The sequence below is a fragment of the Leptopilina boulardi genome, unplaced genomic scaffold, assembly GCF_019393585.1.
Source record: "Leptopilina boulardi isolate dan_hultmark-lab unplaced genomic scaffold, ZJU_Lbou_2.1 LbouV2_213, whole genome shotgun sequence".
NCBI lineage: Eukaryota > Metazoa > Arthropoda > Insecta > Hymenoptera > Figitidae > Leptopilina > Leptopilina boulardi.
The window spans coordinates 3,871,014-3,897,825 of record NW_026137767.1 but is presented as its reverse complement, the minus strand read 5'-3'; the positions used below and the strand labels follow the sequence as shown (position 1 = coordinate 3,897,825).

The window sequence follows — 26,812 nt, the reverse complement described above, 5'->3', positions numbered from 1 at the left end:
TGTCGATGCAGAGCTGTTTTCTTCATTATATTCATTTTTATTTATATGTTTGTAACCATCTTTCCTGTTTTTCATTCTTTTATGGGTTATATTTCAGCCGCCATATTGGATTTTTCAAAAGGCCACTCATTTTTCAAAGTACTTATATATACAAATAATTTTTATATATAATCAATAATTTTGAAAGCTCTCAATTTTGGAGAGATAGGTGGCCCGGTTGGCGCGAAACGTCCCATATATATATATATATATATATATATATATATATATATATATATATATATATATATATATATATATATTGTGATGTAGGATACACGGAGAGACCGCCGGTTGGAAAAATTACTAAAAAGATTTACAAGTAGCGGAAATAAGGTTACTTTGTCATATATTGCTGTAGGAAATCGAAAATTCTATTAGCAGCATACTTAATAAAACCTGTATACTATAGTAAAATTGTACACAAATTGGAATAGAAATTACTATAGTCTACAGCAATGTTTGACAATGTAACCTTATTTCCGCTACTTGTAAATTTTTTTAGTAATTTTTCTAACCGGCGGTCTCTCCGTGTATACAACCCTAACGGAAAAAGTTGATTAAAATCTACTGCGCATAAATTATTGTTTAATTTATTTATTAACATTTATTAATAATGATGTAAGCTTACACGAAGCTTACAAAAAGTTTACGTGAAGCTTACAGTAAGGTTATAGTAAGCTTAACTGTAAGCTGACTCACCTTAACTTCACCTGAAGTTTACGCTGTAAGCTAATGAATCTTAGGTTTAAACTCAAGGGAAGCTTACAGCAAGATATTGTGCTGTGTGGGTATTAAAAAATGGTTTTTCAATCGACATACTAAAGAAAAAAATTAAAGAAATATTCATTTATCTATTAAAATAAAGATTCCATCAATAAGACCAACAATATTACAAATATATCATTATACCTATGATGTTAAAGATTTAGAAAATTTTTTTTACATTTTCAATAAAGGTATACGAATAGTACAATCAATCAAAAATACGATTTAAAAAATATATTTTTCACTCAACTAAAGGCAAATATCAAATAAATATTTATTTGTATCAAATAATTATTATATGAGTCAATTAAATGGTATTTGTTTCAAATACAATAATTACCCAGATAGCACGTAAGCTTGCAGCAATCTTGCCGCACAATATTGACAACCTTGCACAGCGAACTTGCCGCAAGCTTCAAATATCGCACCTGACCAAGCTTGCATGGTAAGCTTACCGAAAGATTGCAGTGTAAAGTTACTGCAATATTGCACAATAAGATTATCGCAAGATTGCTCAGTTACTTGCGACAAGTTTGCCGTGCAAGGTTAGCAATATATTGTGCGGCAAGCTTGCCACAAAGTTGCTGCATGCTTACGTGCTATCTGAGTATTGGTTTTAAATACAATTTAGTTAATTCAAATAAAAATTATTTGGTTCAAGTAAATATTTATTTTAAAATAGTCAAATAACCAAGTATTTGAATTAAATAAATTTTTTTTCAGTGTAGAAAAAAATATATTAATTAATTAATTAATTAATCATTAAAATAATATTACCTACCCCTATTATTAAAAATGTATAAATTTCGATTCACAATTTGGAGATAAATAATTAAATTAATTTAGTATTTTTTTATTTTATTTTTCAGTCAGTCATTATTTATAACAATTAGGGATATGGATTTTGTGAAATATTAATTTTGTAAGAAATTACAGGAAAATGTCATCTATTTAAAATTGTGTTCCTAAAAATAAGGATAAGTAGGAAATAATAAAAATAGTTAATTTAAGCAGAAAATAATATTTAAAATAAAAATTTTTTATTATTCAAATATTTGCTGACAATAAAGTCCTCAACCGTTAAACATTAAAATGTAAGTTTAGTCAAAGCAATAGTAGATACTTACAAAAAATCAAAGATGGCGCCAGCGTTCTAATATTATGAGCTACAATTTCTACTTATATCCGATCAGCTGTTTGGTAACCACGTTGTTAAAGAAGTTATTGTAATGCACTACAGGCGGCGACTGAATATTAAGACAATAAAGAGAGTTTAGAGATATGTAGTTTTTAACCAGGCAAATGGCGGTCCTGGCAGTATGAGCGAACATTTATCGTGTAATAACGCGTACGGGCCTTTTCCAGGCACCGCTTCTCGCGGCCCTGCCTGATGGCAAAAGTGAAATACTAGTTTCATTTCAAAAATACACAATAAATCGGGAGAAAAAAAAAGTGAAAAATCAATTTATCTCTCGTTAGGTGTATGTTATTGTCATCAAAAGCAGTGTGAAGAGGTGAGTGTGTCGCTCTTCTGTTTTTGTGAATTGTGTATGTGAGAGTTTAAATCATAAAGTGCGTGCTACACTTTTCTCATTCATCAGCAGTCCACTATCGACAAAATTCTTGAAACTTTATTATTGTCCACAAAGAGGCAAGCATATGGTTAAGGTGACTGGATCGTTGTCGACTTTGCCCTGTTTATGATAACTATTCTTTTATAGCCAACAACAATTCATTACAAAACATACATCAAAATTATATATATATATATATATATATATATATATATATATATATATATATATATATATATATATATATATATATATATATATATATATATATATATATATATATATATATATATATATATATATATATATATATATATATATATATTTCCAGCTCACAAACTATATATATATATTTATGTACAATTTTGTTGTACATAATAATACAATAAAATCGAGTAAATACTAAATTCAATTTAATGCACATATGCAATTACATAGGTCATGCATATATATGTATAATGTTCTCTCAAGTGAGTTTGACATTCAAACTCTCTTGACATATGAAAATTGTCGCAAAAAAATATAATTATAATGTACAAAATTCTTAATCGAGTGGGCGTTTCAGACACCTAGTAAACATGGGTAATAAAGGAGGAATGTCTATTTAAAGAAACAAGGACAATCAGATTGTCTTTGTTCTTCTAATACAAAAACTAATTTTATTTACTTTATTAAAAAAAAAAAATTTGTGTCCTACTTAAATACTTGAAGGGATCTATTTCGACATTGTCATAAAAAAAAACACGTTTATCTACATGTGAATGATACTAGAACGTAACCTATCAGCGGAATGTTTTCGAGACCACGACACTCCCACAAATTACATTGCTACGTCACAACACTTGTACTAGGTAACGAATACATAAGATAACTTCATCCATGTTTCATTTACTCTATTTCAATAATAATAATTAAAACTTTCCGTTTACACTTACAAATATATATATATATATATATATATATATATATATATATATATATATATATATATATATATATATATATATATATATATATATATATATATATATATATATATATAAAGTTGCTCTGGATTTTAATTATAATTTTTTACAAAAATATGCGCAATTCAATTTTTACACATTTTCAGAATAAAATAACAAAATGATTATGTACAATAAAAAATGTATAATAAATTTCTTGTGTATTTATTTTTATTTATTTTATTCTTACGATGCTAAAGTACGCAACGTTTATGATAAACGATTAGAAATCAATTTTTATTTAATACGGAAAATTATGAAATTATTTACCTAAAAAAATTATTTTTTATAATTTGTTGATTAATAAAAATTACAAGAAATATTTTTTAGGCAAAAAATTATAGAATTTTTCATTTTAAAAAATTATTTCTTTAAAAATCGTTTATCATAAACGTTGCGTACTTCAGCTTCGTTTATATTCTTAGAAAAAAAAATTACGAAATTTTAATAAATGTGTTTATGTAAAATATTTCTCTAACTCAGGGAAATTTGTATTGAAAAGGGAAAGTTTTATATTTATAGAAAACAAAATTCAAAAATTACTCTCTAAATTTGGAATTAGGTAAAAAAAATTTATTTAATTTAGAATTAGAGATTATAAAAGTATATATGAATTTTATATTGTTAACAGTATATTAAAGTTCAAAATTATTTTAAAAATACTTGAAATATTTTTTCTAAATTTAAATACAACAACTGTTGAATTTTATATAAATTTTTTCAAAATTTAGCTATTTTAACACATATTTTCTAAAGTAAGTGTACATAAATATTTTTTGTTGTTTATCCCTTCATAAATTGTTAAATATTTTAAAATTAATTAATACTAACGAGTTATTAATTAACTACAAAAATTAGCGATTGTATACTTAATTGCAAAATTAATTATTCATTAACTGATGAGTTTTTACAATTTCTAGTTCTAAATTATAAATATTCAATAATAAAGAATAAATATTGTATTTCCTTTTGTATTTTTAAAATTTTCAAGTTTGTAAACTTTTTAAACTATGAAGCCAAATCTTAATCAGCTTTTCAAAGATCAAAATTTAATATTCATGTTCGTTAAAGTTAAAAAAACTACAACCTGTCTTTTACTCTCTTAAACCAAAAACATAAAAGAAATTTAATTTTCTGAATTTTAATTTTATCTGACTTAATTATCAGCTTTATTATAAATTTTAAAATACATTATTTTATTTTTTACGATTTCATAAATAGTTTGTTATTTATAGAAGACTCTCGTTTAAACTATTCAATATTAACAAGCTTATTAAATTTTATTTATTTTTTTATATATAAAAATTAATGAATGACAATTTGAAAAAAAATAGAAACATGTTGTAATATAAATCTAATTACTAATATATATATATATATAACATGGTAACCATTAAAAGGTTCTAAAAATCAATAAATTAACAAAATTATATTCTATTAAACAGTGAAGTAATACGTTGAACATTTCAATTTTGTAAAATATTTATAAATTAATTATTAATTTAAAATTTATTATAATAATTGTGAAATAATGTTTTAACATTAATCTATTTTAATTAAAGATTAAAACTATTTTGTCTTATTATATATTAATTTAATAATAATAAATATTTGAAAATATAAACTGAATTGAAAAGCTGATAAGTTACACTTTAGCAAAATTAATAGAATTTGTTCAAAATTTATAAAAGAAAAAAATACCTATTAAAGAAATGATGCGCGTGTGAGTTGGCCTCTTGATTTGGTTTATGTCAATCAGTGACTGATGGCGTCACATCATGATTATGAGTTTGTTTTGATGTACTGATGATATTTTATTTCTCGAAATTATGTGATAACTGTCATACACTAAAATTTTATTTCGAGAAAAGACATACATATTACATTTTTTGCGCCAAACTAAATTATGATAATAATATATAACTTCGTTCGTTTGAAAGTTTAGAATTTATGTGCCTGCGAAGTTTTGAACATTCAAATGAACAAAATCATTCTTCAAAATCCGTTTAAGAATAATGTGAATTATTGATTTTAGAATTCCCACTAAAATATTTCGTACGAATGTTTTGGTCCGCGTGCTTCTATTAAACATCCTAGCCTAACCTAACCTAAAAACAAATACAAAGTAATACGTTTTTACAAAGTAATACAAATACAAATTAATACAAATTACACTGATCTCAATAAGCAATTAGAAGAAATATTTAAATAAAGTGTATAATATTTTTAAACAAGGTGTTCATTTCATGACCATTTAGCTTCCTCATCATCACAGTTTTCCTAAAAGTATCAAATTGAGACCAAAAATTGCATCAAATCTTTGCAACGTTTTGATGCACATAAGTTATATCAAAAAGAGATCGTTTTGTGTATCATTTTTAGAAATGATACACGAAACGGTCTCATTTTTTGATGCAAAAAATTTAATCAATTTATATCAATCATGGCCGAATTGAATCGACTCAAAATTGAACGAATTATTTTCAGATATTTTGGTAATAGTACAATTGCGGAGACCATTTCACTATTTAATTTGAAAATGAAAATAACAGAAAATCAAAGACAATGTGCAATTCGATAATTAAAAAGTGACAGCTTATAAACATAACCTAAAATGCATGAGAAAAAATTTGTCGATAAAATCAATATAGCCGAGCTTTTTAGAAGGTAGATGGCAGTTTTGCTTTTTATAAAAACGATTTAGAAAAAATTTAAAGAAAGAAAATAGATGAGTGCTGCCATCTACCTTCTAAAAAGCTCGGCTATATTGATTTTATCGACAATTTTTTTCTCATGCATTTTAGGTTATGTTTATAAGCTGTCACTTTTTAATTATCGAATTGCACATTATCTTTGATTTTCTGTTATTTTCATTTTCAAATTAAATAGTGAAATGGTCTCCGCAATTGTACTATTACCAAAATATCTGAAAAAAATTCGTTTAATTTTGAGTCGATTCAATTCGGCCATGATTGATATAAATTGATTAAATTTTTTGCATCAAAAAATGAGACCGTTTCGTGTATCATTTCTAAAAATGATACACAAAACGATCTCTTTTTGATATAACTTATGTGCATCAAAACGTTGCAATAGAAAAAGATACAACTAAGTTTACTGTGATGATACACTCATATTCAATATTAAAAGAAGGAGTACAACTGAAATAGCGATCAATTTTATAAATATTGGTAAAATGTAAACATTATATACATCAATCGATTCGTTTTCATGCCAGGAATACAATTTTTACAAGAACTAATTAAAATTTCTATATAAGAAAAAGTTATTTCAAAAAATACAAACATAAAAAAAATGATTTAATCTATACATTTCACTAAAATATCAACTTTATATAGGTTAATCGATTGGTTTTAATGCAAGAAATAAGTTTTTTTACCAAACAAAATTAAATTTACAATGAAAAAAATGTTTTGAAAAAAAAAATTTCAAATTTTGAAAAAATTGTAAAAAAAATCATAAATCCTTGTATCAAATTTTAGGTAGTAATGACTGCATTAAGCATACAAAATTTTAGGACAATCCGTCAAAACGTTTCTGAGATAATTTGTACACAATATTTTGTGACATACACACACACATACATCTGGACATTTGCTCAGAACTTCAAATATATTAATTCTAGATGAGAATGAGTCCATATAACCTTCTTTTGAAAATGTTTAATTATCGAATATTGTAGTTCACCCTTTCACTGCCAAATTAATTTGAGATGACGTAATATTTTTTAAAGGCTGTAAACATGTTGCTAGGGTTTTCTTTTTCTTATGTTTCTTTTTCAATTAAAAAAAAAAATTTTTTCTGTGGTACGCCATTTTTTTCACTTCTGCACTCGACAAATAACTGCTAATGACTGACTGCTTTTAACAAAAAACAAGAAACAAAAAAAAAGTTGCTGCAAACATTCGGAAAAAAGGTTTTTTATGTCAATTTGCAATGTTGTCTGTAGGCAACATTGGGCATGAAAGGATTAAACAAGTTTTTAAGCAAAACTATATAATTTAAGGCCCATACAAAAACGAAAATTTCGCAAAGATTCATTGAATTTGTTTATTGGAATAAAAATTATAATTTTACTCAAGAAAATAAGAAGCTATTTTAAAAAATGAGCGATTTACTGTCCAAATAATATAAGTAAAGCGATTTTTGAAAAAACTGAATTATCAAAACTTAAAATTACAAAAAAAAAAAAAAAAACCAAACGGCTGCTAATTTTTCAAAACTATTTGGGGATTTTACTCTGCTGGGGTATAGTGCTTTCATTTCATCATAGTCAAGTCTTAACTCAAAAAATTTTTCTAAAATTGTTCCACTGTGTATAATTATTATAATTGTTAATTTTGTTTCAAATTGATTAACAATATTATTAAATAAAAAGTATAATAAAATATGTTTATATTTTTTTTACATTAAATTGAAATTATTTATTAATCGCAAATGAAATTTTAAAATATAGAAAGTTGTCTTCAATTATCCATTATAGTGTACATAAAAGTGTAAAACATACGATGGTCAATGATTTGGTCATTATATTTGCATCAGAAAATTTGAGATAAATATATATATAATATAGCTAGATAAGAAAGTACACTAAAGATGATTAATGTTCTCTTTGTTAATTATGCATTTTATTTGCCAATATATATCTGCAGTATTATTAAGAGAAAGATAATCTCTTTTTTTGCTACACTAAAGAAGGTCTCTTTTTTTAAATAAACATTTATTTATATTATATTACCATACACGTAAGTGATAAATTAAAATAAATACTCCACGAGAAAAAGAACCTTATGGTAAATAAATTTTAGGTTTTTTAACTTTGATAAAAAATTTATAATTAATTACACAGAAATAACCTAGTCTCATTTTTGTTGCAAATCAAAATGAGCCAATGCTAAACGACATAGACAGTGGCTCCACCAACCTGGTTCATTTTTGTTGCATAAGTTCATAGTTACAATACCCAAAAATTTTATTTTTATGGTAAAAACCATAAAAAAAGTCATAAAATTTATGGTTTTTACCATAGAAATTAAATTTTTGGGTATTGTCACTATGATTTACGTAATCAGCGCATCAAAATACATTATTAATGTTTCATGCTTTTTTTTAATTTTTCATATTTTACCCAAAAAAAACATAAATTTTAGAACTTTTTTATGGTTTTCATCACAAAAAATCAAATTTTCTGGTAAAATATGAAAAATTAAAAAACAGCATGAAACATAAAAAATGTATTTTGATGCGTTGATTACGATAATCAGAGTGACAATACCCAAGATTTAATTTATATGGTGAAAACCATTAAAAAAAAAACCACATATTTTAGGACTTTCTATGGTTTTTACCATAAAAATAAAATTTTAGAGTATTGGCACTATGATTTTCGTAATCAGCGCATCAAAATACATAAAAATACGTAGTATAAAATAAAACTGGTGATATTTTATAAAAATTCAAAATTTCCAAAATTTAAAAATTTTTTGAAAAAATTGTTTCCTCACGATCAGACTAAGGTTAAAAGTTATGTAAAAGGAAGTAGTTTTTTTTAAAAATTTTTTGAAAAAAATCGAAGAATACAAACAGTTTTAAAAGCAAGATTTTAACCTTTAAATTACAAATAATATAGTAAATTTTAATTTTAAAATTTTTTGCATGAAATTTTTGAAAAGTTGAGTCATAAACACACATTTTGAAAAAAAAACTGAAAATTGATGCATTTTTAAGGAAGTTATGAGCATTCAAAAATAAAAAAAGATTAAAATTCTCCAATTTTGTGAAAATTCATATCTTGTAAGCGGGTTGATGAAAAAATTTGAAGAAATCATGAAACTCTTTTTTTGGAGGGTACAAAATGGTAAAAAAGTTTGAGCCAAATTGAAGAGGTCAAAGTCGACGATATATTGGTTTGGCATGGACCGTCCCACATATATATATTATTGAAACATTTTTAAAAATAAATTCCTTTTTAAATTTGATAACAATTATCCAGTCACCAATAGTGTTAAAATATGTTTATTTAGTTTTATAAAATATGTATAGGAGACAATGCAAGCTGAGTTGATGTACCGGAAGGCCTCAGTGATGCCTTCGCACCAGGAGGTGACAACAACACAAACTGGCATTCACAGAATGAAGCGAGCAAGTAAAGATTCGAGAGAATCAATACACTCTGGTCATTTTATGGTGTCAGATTTTGAGGCTGAAGCACAGGATGATGAAGATGAACTTGCCGTACCTGTACCGGAAGAAGAAGTTGCACGATTAGCAATTATCGCCCCTGTTGGTTTCTCCTTGGAAAAGTTTGTCACCAATTCCCCTTCAGATGTCAATTCCCAACAATTGAGCATTGAAACTTCACTCAACAAACTTTTCCAGTGCATGTCACTTGCTTACAGGTGAGGTTTTCAAATATTTAATTTATTTTAACACTTTAAAATTATCAATTTAATTATATAAATCATTAATTTAGTGTTTTTTTTTTTTAAATTCTTGCATTTTAAAAAAACTCGAATCACTTATGATTCTGTTGAATGAGACATTGTAGTTCTGTAATCGTCCTGATACAATTCCGTAAAGAATTGTTTTTTAAATGAGTCGAAACTGAAAAATAAATATTTAATTTTAAAAAGAAGGATATTAAAATTTTTTTATGAATCGGAAAAAGTACTTAAAAATTATCCAAAAAATCCTATTTGAAAATTAAAATTCACAAATATGTGTTAGATATAAGTATCTGAAAATTAATGTGCATTTAAGATATATATTATTATAATCATTACTTAAAAGTTAAAACCAGATGAAATTGCTTCGCCAATAGTCAAGCCTATAATAAAAGACAATTGAGTTAATGAAAGAGGCCGTAGGACCAGAAACAACAACACCGTATAATTAAATGTATCCTAAAAGTTATATATGTAATGTGGCTTCATTCCGTATCATTTTCCTCACAGTATAAAGATATGTTAAATTTAATTACACTTAAATAATTTTAATTTTACAACTTGTACAATTAAATTTTAATTTTTAATATTAATATAGCGAATAAAGTCAATTTTTTATTCAACTTTTAAACAGGTTAGATTAAATAGATTGAATTTTTTTAGCCAAATTTTTATTTGTTCGAATTATTTTTCAACAGAATTTCTATTAAATCGATTTTTTATATAACCGAATATTTGCTTCACAGAATTTTTATTTGTTAGAATTTGTATTTGTTTTACTTTTAATAAACATTGGGCAAAAACATTTCAGCGCAAATTTTAAAATTAACCAATCAGAAATTACCGAGAAAATTGTGATTGGTTAATTTAAAAATTTTTGATATGAAATGTTTTTGCCGAATAGAAAAAAAAAATGACAAATAGAAATTTTTTGAAGCAAATATTAGGTTGTGTAAAAATTCTATAATATAGAAAATCGATTTAATGGAAATTCTGTGAAAAAATAATTTGAATAAATAAAAATTTGGCTAAAAGGAAATTCTATGTTAACGAATTTCTAACAAATTAATTTTAGGCATTATCAGGTCATGTGTCTCTTTAGATGTCAGCAAAAGAAATTAAAGTGAAATTAACTATTGAATTTAGTGTTTATTAATAATTATTTAAATAAATTATAAAATTTTTTAAAAATTCTTCATATCGATCGATTTTTTGGGAAAAATTATCAACATTTTGACGTATATGTAACAGGTTAGAATTTTTAAATTGAACACTGTTATCAAATTGATAAGAATAGATAACAGATAAGGATTTTGGCCATTTATAATTAAAAAAAACAATTAAGGACAGATAGGACAGATTTTTAACCAGGCGCAGTAATACTTAGCCATAGTTAAAGATGAATAGAAATTTTTTTGGTATCAGTATCAGTATCAGTTTTGTATTTCTTTGGATATTATTTCCTTATAACAATTTTATAAATTTTTTTAATAATTTATTTAAATAATTATCAATAAACGATTGGAAATCAAAAATTAAAAACATTTAAAGAAAGTGTATTATTAATTTATTCTTATATGAATGTCAATTTATTGATAACTTGAAGAAATCAATATATACGTGTCATGAGAAAAATATGTGCATAAAATTTATAATTTACTGAATATCATTAAATTATTTTCTATACTGTAATTGACAAGATAGAATAATTTGAATAGAAATTAACAATAATTTAAAATGAAAAATGAATAAAACATACATTTCAACTATATATACATATAAAGTAATAAATTTCAGAAATATTATTCAAATAATATCTAATATTATACTTAATTCAAATTACAATAATTTCGAATATAATATCAAAAATGTAGTCCTATAAGTAATTGACAAATTTTAATTTATTGGCAGACAACATAAATACAAATACAACAAATTTTTTTATTTTTATGCAGAATAATTAATAAAAAAAATCGGACAAGTGCGAGTTACACTCGCACTGAAATCGAGGGTTCCGTACTCGAAGCGAACTTATTTGGTATAAAATCAAATGTTTAAAAAATATGTGTTGTGTATTAAATAATATATGTGATACAAAAATAAACAATTTTTAAAAAAAAATTTAAGAAAATTGTTCCTCCTTTGGTATAAAAACAAAAAAAATTTTAAATTTGTAAATTTTTAAATTTTTAAAATTTTTTAAATTAAAAATTTTTTTTGTTTTTATACCAAAGGAGGAACAATTTTCTTAAATTTTTTTTTAAAAATTGTTTATTTTTGTATCACATATATTATTTAATACACAACACATATTTTTTAAACATTTGTTTTTATACCAAATAAGTTCGCTTCGAGTACGGAACCCTCGATTTCAGTGCGAGTGTAACTCGCACTTGTCCGATTTTTTTCGTTTTTTGCGGAAAAATACATTTTTTTCTTAAATTTATCATTTTTCTTCAAAAATTTGATAAAAATTGATCATCAACTCCAATCGCGCTTACATTTTTTCCCTGTATTTTTCACGCAAAAATACAGTTTTACAGCAAATGTGAACAATTTGGGTTGAATATTGTGTGCGCTAGGGAGAATAAATCATTTTTTTCGAAATTTTTGATTTTTCCTTGACAACGCTATGTAAATTGATCGGAATCAAGTTCGCTATATTTTCCTGTAATTTTCACGTAAAAATACGTAAGTGTACCAAATTTGAGCTCATTATGTCAAAAGATGTGGCTGCTAGGGGGGGGGGGAGTACATAGTCATTTTTAGGCATTTTTCGTAAAAATTCATGGTTTTTCCTTGACAACGCTATGTTAATCAATTCCAATCAAGGTCGCTATATTTTTCCTGTAATCTACACGCGAAAATACATATGTGTACTAATTTTCAGCCCTCCAGATAAATTTGTGTGGCCGCTAGGGGGGGGGGGTACACGATTTCAAAAAAACCGATATTAATAGGGTTCCGAACCGAGTATGGAACCCTAAAAACAACATATTTTTTCTGTAAATCTCCAAAAATACTTTTTTTGGGTCTGTACCCCGACTTTTCTCAAAATCCTGACGTGCAAAGAAATTTTGGGACCCGGAATTGTATTCAGCGAACAAAAATACATTGGAAATCACTCCGATATCAAAAATAAAAAAACCATGCAAGCCTGTGTAATTTATAAAAATAAATTAATTCTTTAAAATATATATGAATATTTGATTATATTTTAATATAAATTTCCAATCAAAAATTAAATTTCAAGGTGAAAAAAAGTGCTGGAAAAAATTTAATAAAAAAGAAACGTAAAGGAGCAATTGAAAAAGGTCATATGTATTAATTATAATTCAGAAACTGCGTCTCGATCTCATGCACGAGAAGTTGGTCCATAAAACAGATAAATAAAACAGAGAAAAGGAAGTCAAATACTTCTTTATTGTGACTATGTATATAACTTAAATTACGCAGATATAAGGAAAACTTCGATTTTACACATTAATATTATTAAATTAAAATTTTTTTTTATTACAAAAATAAAGGATTTCACAAGTTAAACACAATTTTTTGAAAAGTTGTAACTTTTTTAAGTGAAAAAAAAAAATGTTTGTCTCGGTTTATTTTTAGATGTTAAAAATAGAAAATACATCCAAAAATGAAAGTAACATACGCTTGAAAGAAAAATTGACAAAAACTTTCGAATTGTAAAGAGTAAACAATTAAATTTATGAGTAAAGTGTGATCAGCTGTTTGAAGCGAGCTTATGCAATAAAGACAATAATATGTACAATTTGAGAATCACAATTTTACAACAAACACCGTTATTCATCATACATATATACTCTAACTTAAATATATACCTATGTACATGGATTCTATAAAAACATTCATTTGTTCAGACATTGATCTAGAGTCGTGTCTAGTGTATATATTTTTTATCTACTTTTTGCTCTCGAGTGTTTCGAGTGAATGAACTTGGAGTCTAAAGAATAGCTTAACCAGTTACGTATATAGTGGTTATATCATGCCCACAATCTTTATAGAGACATTGTCACTTAAAGACTAACAATAAGTGCAAAGTCCATATTTTCTTTCACACTGCTCAAAAATCTTATTCAGGGTTGAAAAAATTAAATTTTAAATTTAAAACATATATATCTATGTTATATAAAAATTATGTAATGTAGAAAATCGGTTTAATCAAAATTCTGTTAAAAAATAATTTTAACAAATATAAATTCGTCTAAAAGGAAATTCTATCTAATGAAATTTTATCAAATAAAAATTCTAGCAAATTAATTTTAGGCATTATTCATGCGTTTCCAAATTAAAAGGTCCAAATGATAGACTTGTCCAAAAGAACAAAAAGTCCAAAATTTTTAAAGATTTATTCGGACAAATGAAAGTTCTGTAAAACTTGACGTTCAGCTTAGAAAAGAATTATTTCTAATATTCTTTCTGTAAAATAAAAATTCTTTTAAATGACTATTCTGTTCTATAAAAATTCAAACAAATAATAATGAAATATTCTACAAAAAACATTTTCTAATAATTTAAGATTGATCCTAAATTAAAACTATTCTTCTTAATACATTGAAGTAAAAGAATTTTTTTACTATCCAAGAAAAAATTTTTAATATTTTGTTTTAGTTTAAAATTAAATTATATCAAATTTAAGCAGAGACCGAAATTCGGCCAACAGTTAAAATTGATCTAAAATAAAAATTAATTCCACCAAAACAATTTATTTTCAGGAATTTTTTATTCAGAATTAAACAAGAAACACTGTCCAATATTTTCTTTCATTATTGAAATCAAATTTTAACAATTTTAAGCAACGGTCGAAATTCGGCTAGCACTTAGAATCGCACTCTAAAAACATTGTCTAATATTTTTTATCATTTTAGAAATTAAACAATTTTTAAAAATTCAGAAATAAACAAAGAATATCTTAGGGGAAAAAAATTCTCTCTTGACAAAACTAAAAAATTTAAGTGAATTTCTGTTATGGGAGTCATAAGGAATAAGAAAAAAATTTGGTATGATTTTTAAGTCTGTTTTTTTTTGAAATGCGAGACAAAATACTGAAACAGTTTGACTTTGATTTTCAAGTTTTTATGCATTGAGCGATAACTTTTTTTATCTTGCTGCCAATTGTCAAGATAAAAGCTTGACAATACTCAAGACCTCTTGCAGGTGATCTGAGGTTAAAATATTGACGTTGAACTTAATTTTAAAACTGTAAATTAAGCTCCAAAACCTCTTGTCCCCATTTACTCCAACTGACCCTAGTTAAAAATTTATTATTTAATTATGTTTTGTGATTTTATTAGAGATAAATATATGTAGATTTAGATAGGGTCAGTCGGGGTAAATCCGAACGGGGGGTAAATCCGAACGCTAATTATTTCAGCTTAATTAAAATTTTTAAAAATAAGTTCGATATGAGAATTTTTACCTCAGATCCTCTTGAAGAGATTCTAAGTATTATCCCATTTTTTGTTTGTTAATTAGCAACAGCATAAACAAAGATAACAAGTATTGCAAAAAAGATTGAAAATCAAAGATGACACTCTTTCAGTATTTTGTCTCGTATTTGAAGAAAAAGAAGCTAAAAATTCATTTTATTATTTATAATTGTTTGTTATGAATACTAGAACAGAAACTATTTTTGATTTTTGCCTTCTGTAAAATTTTATTAATAATATCAGACCGTTCGTATTTACCCAAAAAAATTGGAAAACTGGGGTAAATCCGAACGGTATTTTTAATAATTTTTTTTTACATCAAAGCCACACAAAATTGTTTTTATTTGATTACACTATTATTTTAACATTATAAAAGTACATAGAAAAAAGTTTTTCTTTCTATACGTATCCTCGTTAGTAATTAATAAGCAGAAACTTAATCTCTGTTCTCTCGAAGGAGTGTTCCACTTTTTTTGCCAAATGGTTTGTTGAAAAAAGTTTTACAGGATCTTAATAAAATTTGGTATTCTACGGTTTTTGGGGTCGCTAATTACCAATTTGAAGTCAGTTTTTCAAAATTCAAAATGGCGGACGAGAATTAAAAAATTCATTGGATTCGCTCGAAAATTGTTACTCGGGGGGTTTCAGGATTAGCAAATTTGATCATTTTTAAAAATAAGTTTTAGGAAAGTACGCCATTTTGAATTTAAAAAATTTGACTTTTATTTTTGTATTTACATTCAATCACTCCAAAATACTTTCTGTACCAAGTTTTGCAAAAATCCGTTATGATTTGATAAAGTTATTGAAGGTTTTAATTGTGTAATGCATTTTAATTTTTAACCTGTTTGATTTTTGTATTTATATATGATGCATTATTACATAATAGGTTTATTATCGTATTTTTTTTTGAGTTTTTATATAAGTTTAACAATTGCAATACTTTAAATTTATTTTCCCTAAGATTTTTCTGAAATACAGTGGCGTTCGTATTTACCCCCATATTTTAGGAAAGTTGCAAAGTATCGAGGTAAATACGAACGCTAAGTTTCCTGCGATTGTAATTTATCAAAAAATTTTTCTACCCCATAAAATTGTTCTATGGAAGTAAAGTAACAACTTCATGCACCAGAATACCGGAAGTATTTTTTTTTTTAAAGAAAAAACTTATGTTATTGTTGAAACTTACTAAAAGCGTTCGGATTTACCCCAGTTGACCCTACATGAATAAAAATAAAGGTAATAATTAAATTTGTTTATGTTTTTCTTCTTTTTTTCTAATTGTGGCCTGTGAAAATTCTTTGAATTATTGAGAGAATTCTATCAGTCAGCAGAGTTTCGTTACCTCGATATGGCTTTTCTTATTTTTTTAAAAATTAAACAAGATTCATTTATAAAATTTGATATTGTTGCATATTTAATTGATAAGAATCCATATTTGTGTTTTATTATCTTAAATGTTTTATTTTTGGATATTTTAATACTAAGGAAGCTGTAGGTCATTTTGATGTCTTAAATATTGTGTAAAATGTTCATCTGTCAAGAATTATTGACAAAATAAAAAAATATTGAAAGAAATTAGAAATTTTATCGTTTCTAATTAATTATAGTTAAAGATAAATAACAAAAGAAGTAAAATATGACCGAAACCATATTTTATCATAAGAATAAGTCGGTTTTTTAGTCATTTTCCTTAAGGGGCTCCAATTCCCCCACCTTCCCCTATTACTTTGAAAGAAAATTATCCACTAATGCCCATTCTCCCTTATATCTCGTAAATTAAATTTAATTAACCACTTCAATTTTGTTAACTTCTGTATATCTCTTATATTCTCAAAGTTAGATCCGTTATTTACTCCTTAATTCAATGTTAAATTATCTTGTTACATTGTATTGGCCAAATTATGTTCATTGGACTTTGTCCCCGAAACTTTAATGTCTGTGAATTCACATAATATTCAACTAATTGCCTTAAAAAGAATTTTTATCACCGATTATAATTTGTAACTTCTCTATGGTTGTTTAAAATATATTCCAAAATATTCTTTCACTTGTTCGAGATATACATTATTCGTCGATTTGAAAAAAAAAATACTTAAATCAACAGTATAAAATATCGTTTACACTAATTTAAGATAAATTTGTGAAAAGGTGTTTCATATTTGAATATTTTGTTCTGCTCATCAGTTGTTACATATATTGCAAGTTAGAACAAATATCATTTCATCTGATAAACGTTATCATTCTTGGGATTTTCTGTTTTACATAAAAAAACTTAAGAGATTTGATTTAAGAATTATACGAACTGCTTAAAAGCTAAAATATTTATTTCGTTTACCTGTTAAGTTTTGTAATCTCTTATTTACACTACTCTATAAAGTTTCTAAGTTTTAAGCAATGTATAAACAAGAGTCTGATTTATAGATTAAATTTAATTTAAAACTTCCAATCTATCAAATAAAAATTCGTGTAAATATAAAAATTTTGACACATGGAGATTCGATAGTTTAAAAATTCTGACATTATACAATTCGAATCACTAAAATTCTGCTGAATGAAAATTTTGATAAATTAAAATTGGTTTAAATTGTAATTCTATAAAATAAAAAGTTGGATAACAACAAATTTAGTAAAATAAAAATTATATTAAATTAAAATTCGGTATCTAAAAACTATGTCAAATAAAATTTCTTTACAAAGAAAGTAATTCAAATACTAATTCGAAAAATGAAAATTCGTCTAAATAGAAATTCTATCAAATGAAAATTCTAGCTTATGATTTTTATGAGATAATCATGCGCCCCTCTAGAAATTATTAATTAATTTCGAAAAATATATTTTTAGAAAAAAAGCAGATTTCTGTATTAGGGCAGTTGTATTGTCGATACATATGAGATTTAAGATGTTTTAATGAAAAACTTGATTCGGAAAGATTGTTAACTTCTTCTAACTTTAATTTAATTATTAAAATTTTGTGAAACTTGCGACTCTTTTTGTAAATTTTGCAGAATTCTACTAACTTTTTTTGTGAAGTTGACCTTTAAATTGCTAGATGTTAAAAAATTACGTTCAGCGCTTTTCCCGATTTGTCAGACTGCTATTCATTTTTTATGTTCTTCTAGTTATTTAAAATTATGAAATGACAACTGTCGTATATGTTTCTTTAACCCTCGGAGCACATACTGGGTCACACAGACCCTGTCATTAATTTCAATGAAGTGTAATTTGAAAAGTCGGCAATACAACACGAACCTAAGGCCATATAGTGGTAACTAACTAATAAGGAATAATAAGTAACATGATAATCCAAAGAAAATAATAAAATACTAGTAAATATGTTATTAAAAAAGTATAGTTTTAAAAAGTTGTGTCGAAAATCACATTTTTATCGTCTTAAAAGTTACCTTCGTTAAACTACAAAATAAATAACTTTTTTAAAAAATAAAATAAGGTGGTATTTTTTCCCTTATTCTAACACACTTCGAGAATATAAATCCCAATTTTTAGCTTAAAATATTAAAAATTACAAAAGTTACATTTTTTTTTTAAATTCAATTTTTTCTTTTTAATTAGTTAACCTCACGAATTTTTTTTCAATATGCAAATAATTTAATAATATTTCTAAACTGCATATTCTTATTTTACAAGGTTCAATGAATAAAAAAATATTTTCTTTTGTGTTGATCAGTCCAATAGTTCAAAAATGGGGGAGTTTTGTAAAGTAAACAGGGTCACAGCGACTCAGACTGTGCTACTTGTACGAAAAAAGAGGTGTGTGCTCAGAGGGTTAAAAACTTTTAAATGTGTGCATCAATTACGGCGCATTTATAAAAAATATAACTATTATTACTATTATATTTAATAATTTAATATAACTGTTGCAAAATGATTTTAAAAAATTATTTAAATCTTTTTTTGATATACAATTACTAATAAAGGTGCACATTTAAAGAATTATTAATTTAATTATTCAAGATCAAATTTTTTCCCTCGCCGTAATTGAAATATTTTAAGATTTCCATTGACTCCAATTACGGTGGACAAAGTACCTTCAAAATACACGTAATTTTGCTCACCATAATTGAGACACCGGAACTGATACAAACGCCCCCTAATAGAAAATTACGGTATTAGTTTTAATTTCTCATATTTGTTTAAATAATCAATTTTTATAAAGTTTAACATTTTTTAAATATCTAAATAACATAACCTTTTAGTTTAATAAGTCTTAAATTGACTTTACACTAAGAAAAATGTTTAGTCAGAGAAACCAAAATTTGGTTGGGCCAACAAAAAAATTTTGTTGGTATTTAAGCAACCAAACTATTTGGTTGAGTGTTTTTTGTTGGCATAACAAAAATGTTTGGTTAGCTCAAACCAAATTTTTTTTGTTAGGTCAACAAAAATGTTTGGTTGATCAAACAAACAGTTTTTTTTTTGTAAAATTAAAAATTTTATTCTACCTTATTTCTTTTTTATTTATTTCATTATTTATTTATTATCAATTTAACATTGAATTTATATTTATCCAATTGAAATATTTGTGGACATTGAAAAATCTCATCTCCGCCTGGGATTGAACCTCTGTTTAAAACTGAAGGTCGGGAGCTCTGACCACTGGACTACCCATTCTTGTGAGAGATTTAACCTAACTGTTCTCTTAAGTTATGAGCTGAGAGCAAATCAAATTATTTTGTTGTCGCAACCAAATTTTGGTTAGGACAACAAACGATCATTTGGTTTTTTAGACCAAACTATTTTGTTGTGTTAACCAAATTATTTTGTTGTCGTAACCAAATTTTGGTTGGAATTTAAAAATGTTCAACCAAATAATTTTGTTGGCCTAACCAAATGTTTGGTTGAGATAACTCTACGACTTTGTTTCAGCCAACCAAAATTTGGTTACAAGAACCAAAATTGCCTAACCAAACAATTTTGTTGCAAACACTTAATCTTTTTTCTCAGTGTATACAATAGAAATGTCGAATTTTCTATTTCAAAGGTGTTTTGCTCGAATCGCGCTGTAATTAGTGCATTTACCCTATGTATATTATTTTATTTATAAATAATTTAAGTATTTAAATGTTTAAAGAATCACAATAAAATCAAAACAATAATTGCAGGTTATAAAAATCGACACATTTGCGCACGATTTTTTTTTAATTTTGAAACAATTGTCACCTAACAGTTTTTCATAAAATGAGAAACTACTCAAAAGCTGAAGTTCACAGAAAAAAAGGTGGGTAAAAAGTTGTAAAGATAGAGGATAAAAGTCGTTAGGATACAGGGTAAAGGATAAATTTGTGATGGATAAAAATGTTACTAAAATATTACTAGAAAAATGGATGTCATATTTGAGTAAACTGTCTAATTTTAATAAAAATATTAGTAATTATACACTTAACTTATTAAATCCACAAATTTTATATAAATAAGTAATTGCACGTGGACATATTTTTCCTATAATTATTGTCTATTAATAAAAATATCTTTGACTAATACAACTGACAGCTGACGACAGTACGTAAATATTCAGAACTGGGAAATTACAACTCAACGTCTGTATTGTTGCACGAAAGCAGAGTTGGGTAGTAACTGAATTTTTTTGTGCATATTAGGCTGTGTCAGTTCATCGAGATATTTCGAGTTCAAGATATGACGTCAGAGATCTGGAGGGACAACCAACAGACGACTCATATTTTAAACACGGAAAACGCTTGTTGACATATAATAAAATTAAAATGTGTGTTGATAGTTAATTTTGTTATATATTTGATTCATTTGCATTGATAGATTCTCTGAATTCGTGATAAAATATAAATATTGAGGTTAGAGAAGTTTGTTTACTAATCACATTTTACATTTTAACATTATTAAACAATATCCAGTATGCATGTTATTAAAAAAGATATAAAATATATATTTTAAGTGGGAATTACCGCAGCAGTAAAAGATTTCAAGTTAGTAAACAAACACCCCTAACCTCAAAATTTATATTTTATCACGAATTCAGAGAATCTATCAATGCAATTGAATCAAATATATAACAAAATTAATTATCAACACACATTTTAATTTTATTAGATTCAATTTGTGATTTTTATTTGTTTATTTTAGCAGTTCTAATTTATGTTTTATATATTAATTAAATAATATTACCGTGGAACACTAAACATTAGTAATCTTAATGTAATTTGTTTGTAAACAACTAAATAAGAAATAAAAAATTAAGAAAAAAAAAATACATATATATTTATTTTTTATAGATTCAGTTTCATTTATATTTAATCGATAGACTAATTTTATCGGTAATTTGTAATTAACTGAATTTTAATGTATAGAATTTACCTTTTTTCAAAAACAGCTGTAAAATATTGAATGAAAATATTTGAAAAATGCGATTTATTATATAATATATATTTAGAAAAGAAAAATATAATTTGTTCTAGTCAGGAAGTAATATGGATAAATAAGAAATATGACTTCTGGTCTCTTATCTAATCTTGAAAAAATGAAAATATTCGAATAAAACGGAGGAATAAGCAAGGTCTAATGCCAAGGAAAATTTCTGTGATGATAGCTAAAGAATGGGGTGGAAATCTTCCAATAACTAAATTATCTTTCAAATGCATGGAAGATCCTTTTAATATATACATTATTATAATTAAATCTTCTCATTTCAAATTTCCGTATTTTCGTTATATTTAATATACATTAAAATTAAATATGTTTATTTTGAATCAAAATTTTTATTCGAATAATATTTAGTTTGAATAAAAATAATTTAAATTTTAATAAACAAATGCAAAACAGTCGATATGATTTGAATAATTTGTTCCAGACAGAAGTTGACATCGCCCAAATGGAATCGTTTTAAAGGAATCAGACTGAGATGGAAGGACAAAATCAGATTAAACAACGTTATCTGGAGATGTTGGCATATGCAATGTAAGTTTATTCTTTATTAAATTAATTAATTGCAATGAAAATTTATTTTTATGTGTATATTATCGTAATGTTTTTAAAATGTTTTTATTTATTTTAATTTAATTTTTTTTCAAAATTAAGTCGAATAAAAAATTGTACAAAAAAACATTAACAAAATACAAATAATTTTAAAGGTTAATAAATATAACTTTTTTTTAATTTCATTTTTTCTGCTATCTAAGAACATTTTTTAATAATTCATTTAAAAAAATGAAACTGATTATAATTTTAAAAAGCAGTGGATTATTATAAAATAATTATAAAAATTAATTTATATTTCTACGATTTCTACGCGATTACCAGAGATTTCCAGTGACTGCCTTGTATTTAAGTTATTGAAATATAGCTTCGGATGAGCTCGGTAAAAATCGGATTTTAAACAGCCTTTCATGATTGTAAGTGTTTTAAATAATATGTCAAAACAAAGCACCATGAGTTATTTTTTAAAATTGCATATTTCCAAACTAATTTTTTTGAATTTTTTAATTTATTTTTATAATTTATATTATTTTTTTAATACGAGCTGAAATACGCAACGTTTATGATGAACGATTAGAAATCAATTTTTATTTAACACGGTAAATTATAAAATTGTTTACCTACAAAAATATTTTTTTATAATTTTTTGATTAATAAAAACTACACGAAAAATTTTTTTGGAAAAAAATTATAGAATTTTTCATTTTAAAAAATTATTTCTTTAAACAGAATGTCCGCGGGGAATATATATAAATAAATAAAAATCGTTTATTATAAACGTGGCGTACTTCAGTTTCTTTTTTTAATCAGATTCTAAAAATGCTCTACAAACCAGAGTCGGTTTGAGAACACGTTTGGGGCACGTTATTTCGATAGGGTAATTATAATACAAAAATTCATTTTCTAATAAGGGAAAAAAACTTCAGTGCTTCGTTTTTATACATAACTGTCTTATTTTTATATTAGAAAATTGATTATAATTATAATTTGACAAGGAATAGAACATAACCTCAAAAAGTAATATCTATATATTTGCGTAATTTTAAGTTAATTTAAAAACTTTTTGTTAATAGTATGTTAAAGAAATTCAATATTTTTTACTTACGATAAATCCGGGGATAAATCAATATAATATCAATACAAATTATAATACTAATATAAAGTAAAAGTTGTCAATAAACTGTCAATAATACTTTGGAATTGCTCGGGTTCGTTCGCCAAATATCGGTTGCGCAGTTAAAAGAACGAAATCCACTATTTCTGCCGGGATTTCCCGAGATTTCTATTGAGATTTCCTAAGATTTCTACAGATTACTAAGATTTCTTAAATATTTTATTAATGCTAAAATAAAAAAATCACGATTTCCTTCAGTGAACATCCCCTCGATTAATAATGCAGGATATAAAAAATGTTAATTATTAGGGGAGAGTAGTCAGAGCCCTATTGAAAATCCCCACATGGGAAACCACATGGGAAACCACATGGGATCCTATGTCAAAAACTATGTAAAACCCCATTCCCCATATGGGAAACCACATGGGATCCCATATAAAAACTCATGGGAAATTGGGACAGGAATTGGCATAGGAAAATATCAAAACGAGGTTCCTCCATGTCATTTCCTATGTCAAATCCCATGTCAAATATCATGTTAAATACCATGTTAAATACTAATTGAGATCCTTTATCACTTTTTTGAAAAATTTTCCCATGTCAAACCCCATGTCATTTCCCAAGTAAAAACCTTTATCATTTTTTTGAAAAATTTTCCAATGTCATTTCCCATGTGAAATCTTTTATCATTTTTTTGAAAAATTTTCCCATGTCAAATCCTCTTTCGCCTTATCGAAAATACCCACATAGGAAAGCATATGGGAATCCACATGGGACACCATATTGGAATCCACATGGGAAATGGAATACGATTTCATGTGCATTCTTCCAAATGATAAAACAAATAGATTTAAGCATAGGAAATCATATAAGATTTCATATAGATTCTGAAATTTCAACCTAAGATTTCACATGGATTTACATATAGGAAACGATATAGGATTTTATTCGGGAATTTTTTAGTTGGCTGCTTTATGCAGGCGGCAGATTACAAAAAAAATTAATTATTTGATTAAATATCAAATAATAATACTTCAACTCATCTGAAAATAAAAAAAAGTTTACTTTACTTCTGCCTTAGACTCTCAGCTTTTATAGTATTCCAGACTGATCTCAACTGTGAGAGAAAATATTTTCACCATCTGGTGGTGAAACAATGAAACTATAATGACGATCAACATCTATATTGAAATTTCCTATGTCATTTCCCATGTGAAATCTTATCATTTTTTCGAAAAATTTTCCCATGTCATTTCCCATGTGAATTCCTTTATCATTTTTTTCAAAAAATTTTCCCATGTCATTTCCCATGTGAAATCTTTTATTATTTTTTGGAAAAATTTTCCCATATCAATTCCCACGTCAAACCTCATGTCATTTGCCATGTGAAATCCTTTATCGTATTCCATTTCCTCTGTGGATTCCCATATGCTTTCCCATGTGGGTATTTTCGATAGGGCGAAAGAGGATTTGTCATTGGAAAATTTGTCAAAAAAATGATGAAGGATTTCACATGGGAAATGACATGGGAAAATTTTTCGAAAAAATGATAAGATTTCACATGGGAAATGACATAGGAAATTTCAATATAGATGTTGATCGTCATTATAGTTTAATTGTTTCACCACCAGATGGTGAAAATATTTTCTCTCACAGTTGAGATCAGTCTGGAATACTATAAAAGCTGAGAGTCTAAGGCAGAAGTAAAGTAAACTTTTTTTTATTTTCAGATGAATTGAAGTATTATTATTTTATATTTAATCAAATAATTAATTTTTTTGTAATCTGCCGCCTGCATAAAGCAGCCAACTAAAAAATTCCCGAATAAAATCCTATATCGTTTCCTATATGTAAATCCATGTGAAATCTTAGGTTGAAATTTCAGAATCTATATGAAATCTTATATGATTTCCTATGCTTAAATCTATTTGTTTTATCATTTGGAAGTATGCACATGAAATCGTATTCCATTTCCCATGTGGATTCCAATATGGTGTCCCATGTGGATTCCCATATGCTTTCCTATGTGGGTATTTTCGATAAGGTGAAAGAGGACTTGACATGGGAAAATTTTTCAAAAAAATGATAAAAGATTTCACATGGGAAATGATATTGGAAAATTTTTCAAAAAAATGATAAATGTTTTTACTTGGGAAATGACATGGGGTTTGACATGGGAAAATTTTTTAAAAAAGTGATAAAGGATCTCAATTAGTATTTAACATGGTATTTAACATGATATTTGACATGGGATTTGACATAGGAAATGACATGGAGGAACCTCGTTTTGATATTTTCCTATGCCAATTCCTGTCCCAATTTCCCATGAGTTTTTATATGGGATCCCATGTGGTTTCCCATATGGGGAATGGGGTTTTACATAGTTTTTGACATAGGATCCCATGTGGTTTCCCATGTGGGGATTTTCAATAGGGAGTTGGACAGTGGTCAAGGTTGAGGCATCGCGTTTATTTTGTTTTATCATATTAGATCCATTTGTCTTTGTATGTAAGTATTTGAGACACATGCTTTTCACCAAACTGTCAGTACGTCGAACAGACAAAATGTCGAATGGCAAGTTGTGGAATGGACAAAATGTCGAAAAGCCAATACGTCAAACTGACAAAACGTCGAAAAGCCAATACATCCCAAGCAGCACGGTATATTCCCTGATTATTTAAATATTTAATCCGTTGAATACCACAGTGGAATATTCTCATGATCTTCTAGGAAAATCAAAATGTCCGCATCATGGGAATATTTTATAGTTACATTCAGGGTATATTCCAGTGATATTGAGGGAATATTCCACGGATTACATTGAATTTTTTTTTAAATGTGTTTTTAATCTTCCTACTTATTCAAATAACAATTTATAACACATTTCTATTATTTCAACACTTAAAAAAATTCAATATAACCGTGGAATATTCCTTTAATATTACCCTCAATTTCACTGGAATATACCCTGAATGTCACTGTGGAATATTTCCATGATGCGGACATTTTGATTTTCCTGGAAGATCATGGGAATATTCCACGGTGGTATTCAAGGGATATTCAGGGGATATACCGTGCTGCTTGGGCATCGAACAGACAAAATGTCAAACAGTCATAACTTCGAAAAGCCAAGACGTCGAACGGTCAAAATGTCGAAAAGCCAAGACGTCGAACAGTTAATACATCGAACGAACAAAATATCGATAAGCCAAAATATCGAAAAGCCAAAACATCGAACAGCCAATACGTCGAACTGACAAAATGTCGAAAAATTTTATTGACTTAACTATAATTATACTTGAGTCAATAAAATTTTTCGACATTTTGTCAATTCGACGCAGGGATGGGTAAATGTCGCAAACTCAAGGTTTGCTACGTATGATACCTAAAATGTGTAGTATACGTAACAAATTGTCGCAAACATCGCAAA

The 26,812-nt window shown here is 26.0% G+C and overlaps 2 protein-coding genes across 5 annotated transcripts in view; one reads left to right on the top strand and one right to left on the bottom strand.

Moving 5' to 3' along the window:
* LOC127278979 (alpha-glucosidase-like) overlaps positions 1-5,223 on the bottom strand; it is a 94,704-nt gene extending 89,481 nt beyond the window's left edge. For both annotated transcript variants that reach the window (XM_051300995.1, XM_051300994.1), the window contains exon 1: positions 5,087-5,223. The gene's annotated coding sequence lies outside the window, so the exon portion shown is untranslated. The remainder of the gene's footprint in view (positions 1-5,086) is intronic.
* LOC127278977 (MLX-interacting protein) overlaps positions 2,066-26,812 on the top strand; it is a 52,404-nt gene continuing 27,657 nt past the window's right edge. Inside the window, exons 1-3 of one of the 3 annotated variants that reach the window (XM_051300988.1) lie at positions 2,066-2,321; positions 9,449-9,804; positions 22,144-22,250. In XM_051300988.1, coding sequence (XP_051156945.1) covers positions 9,455-9,804; positions 22,144-22,250 — 457 coding nt within the window. In that variant the 5' untranslated portion in view covers positions 2,066-2,321; positions 9,449-9,454. The other 2 variants (XM_051300989.1, XM_051300990.1) reach the window with 2 other exon arrangements.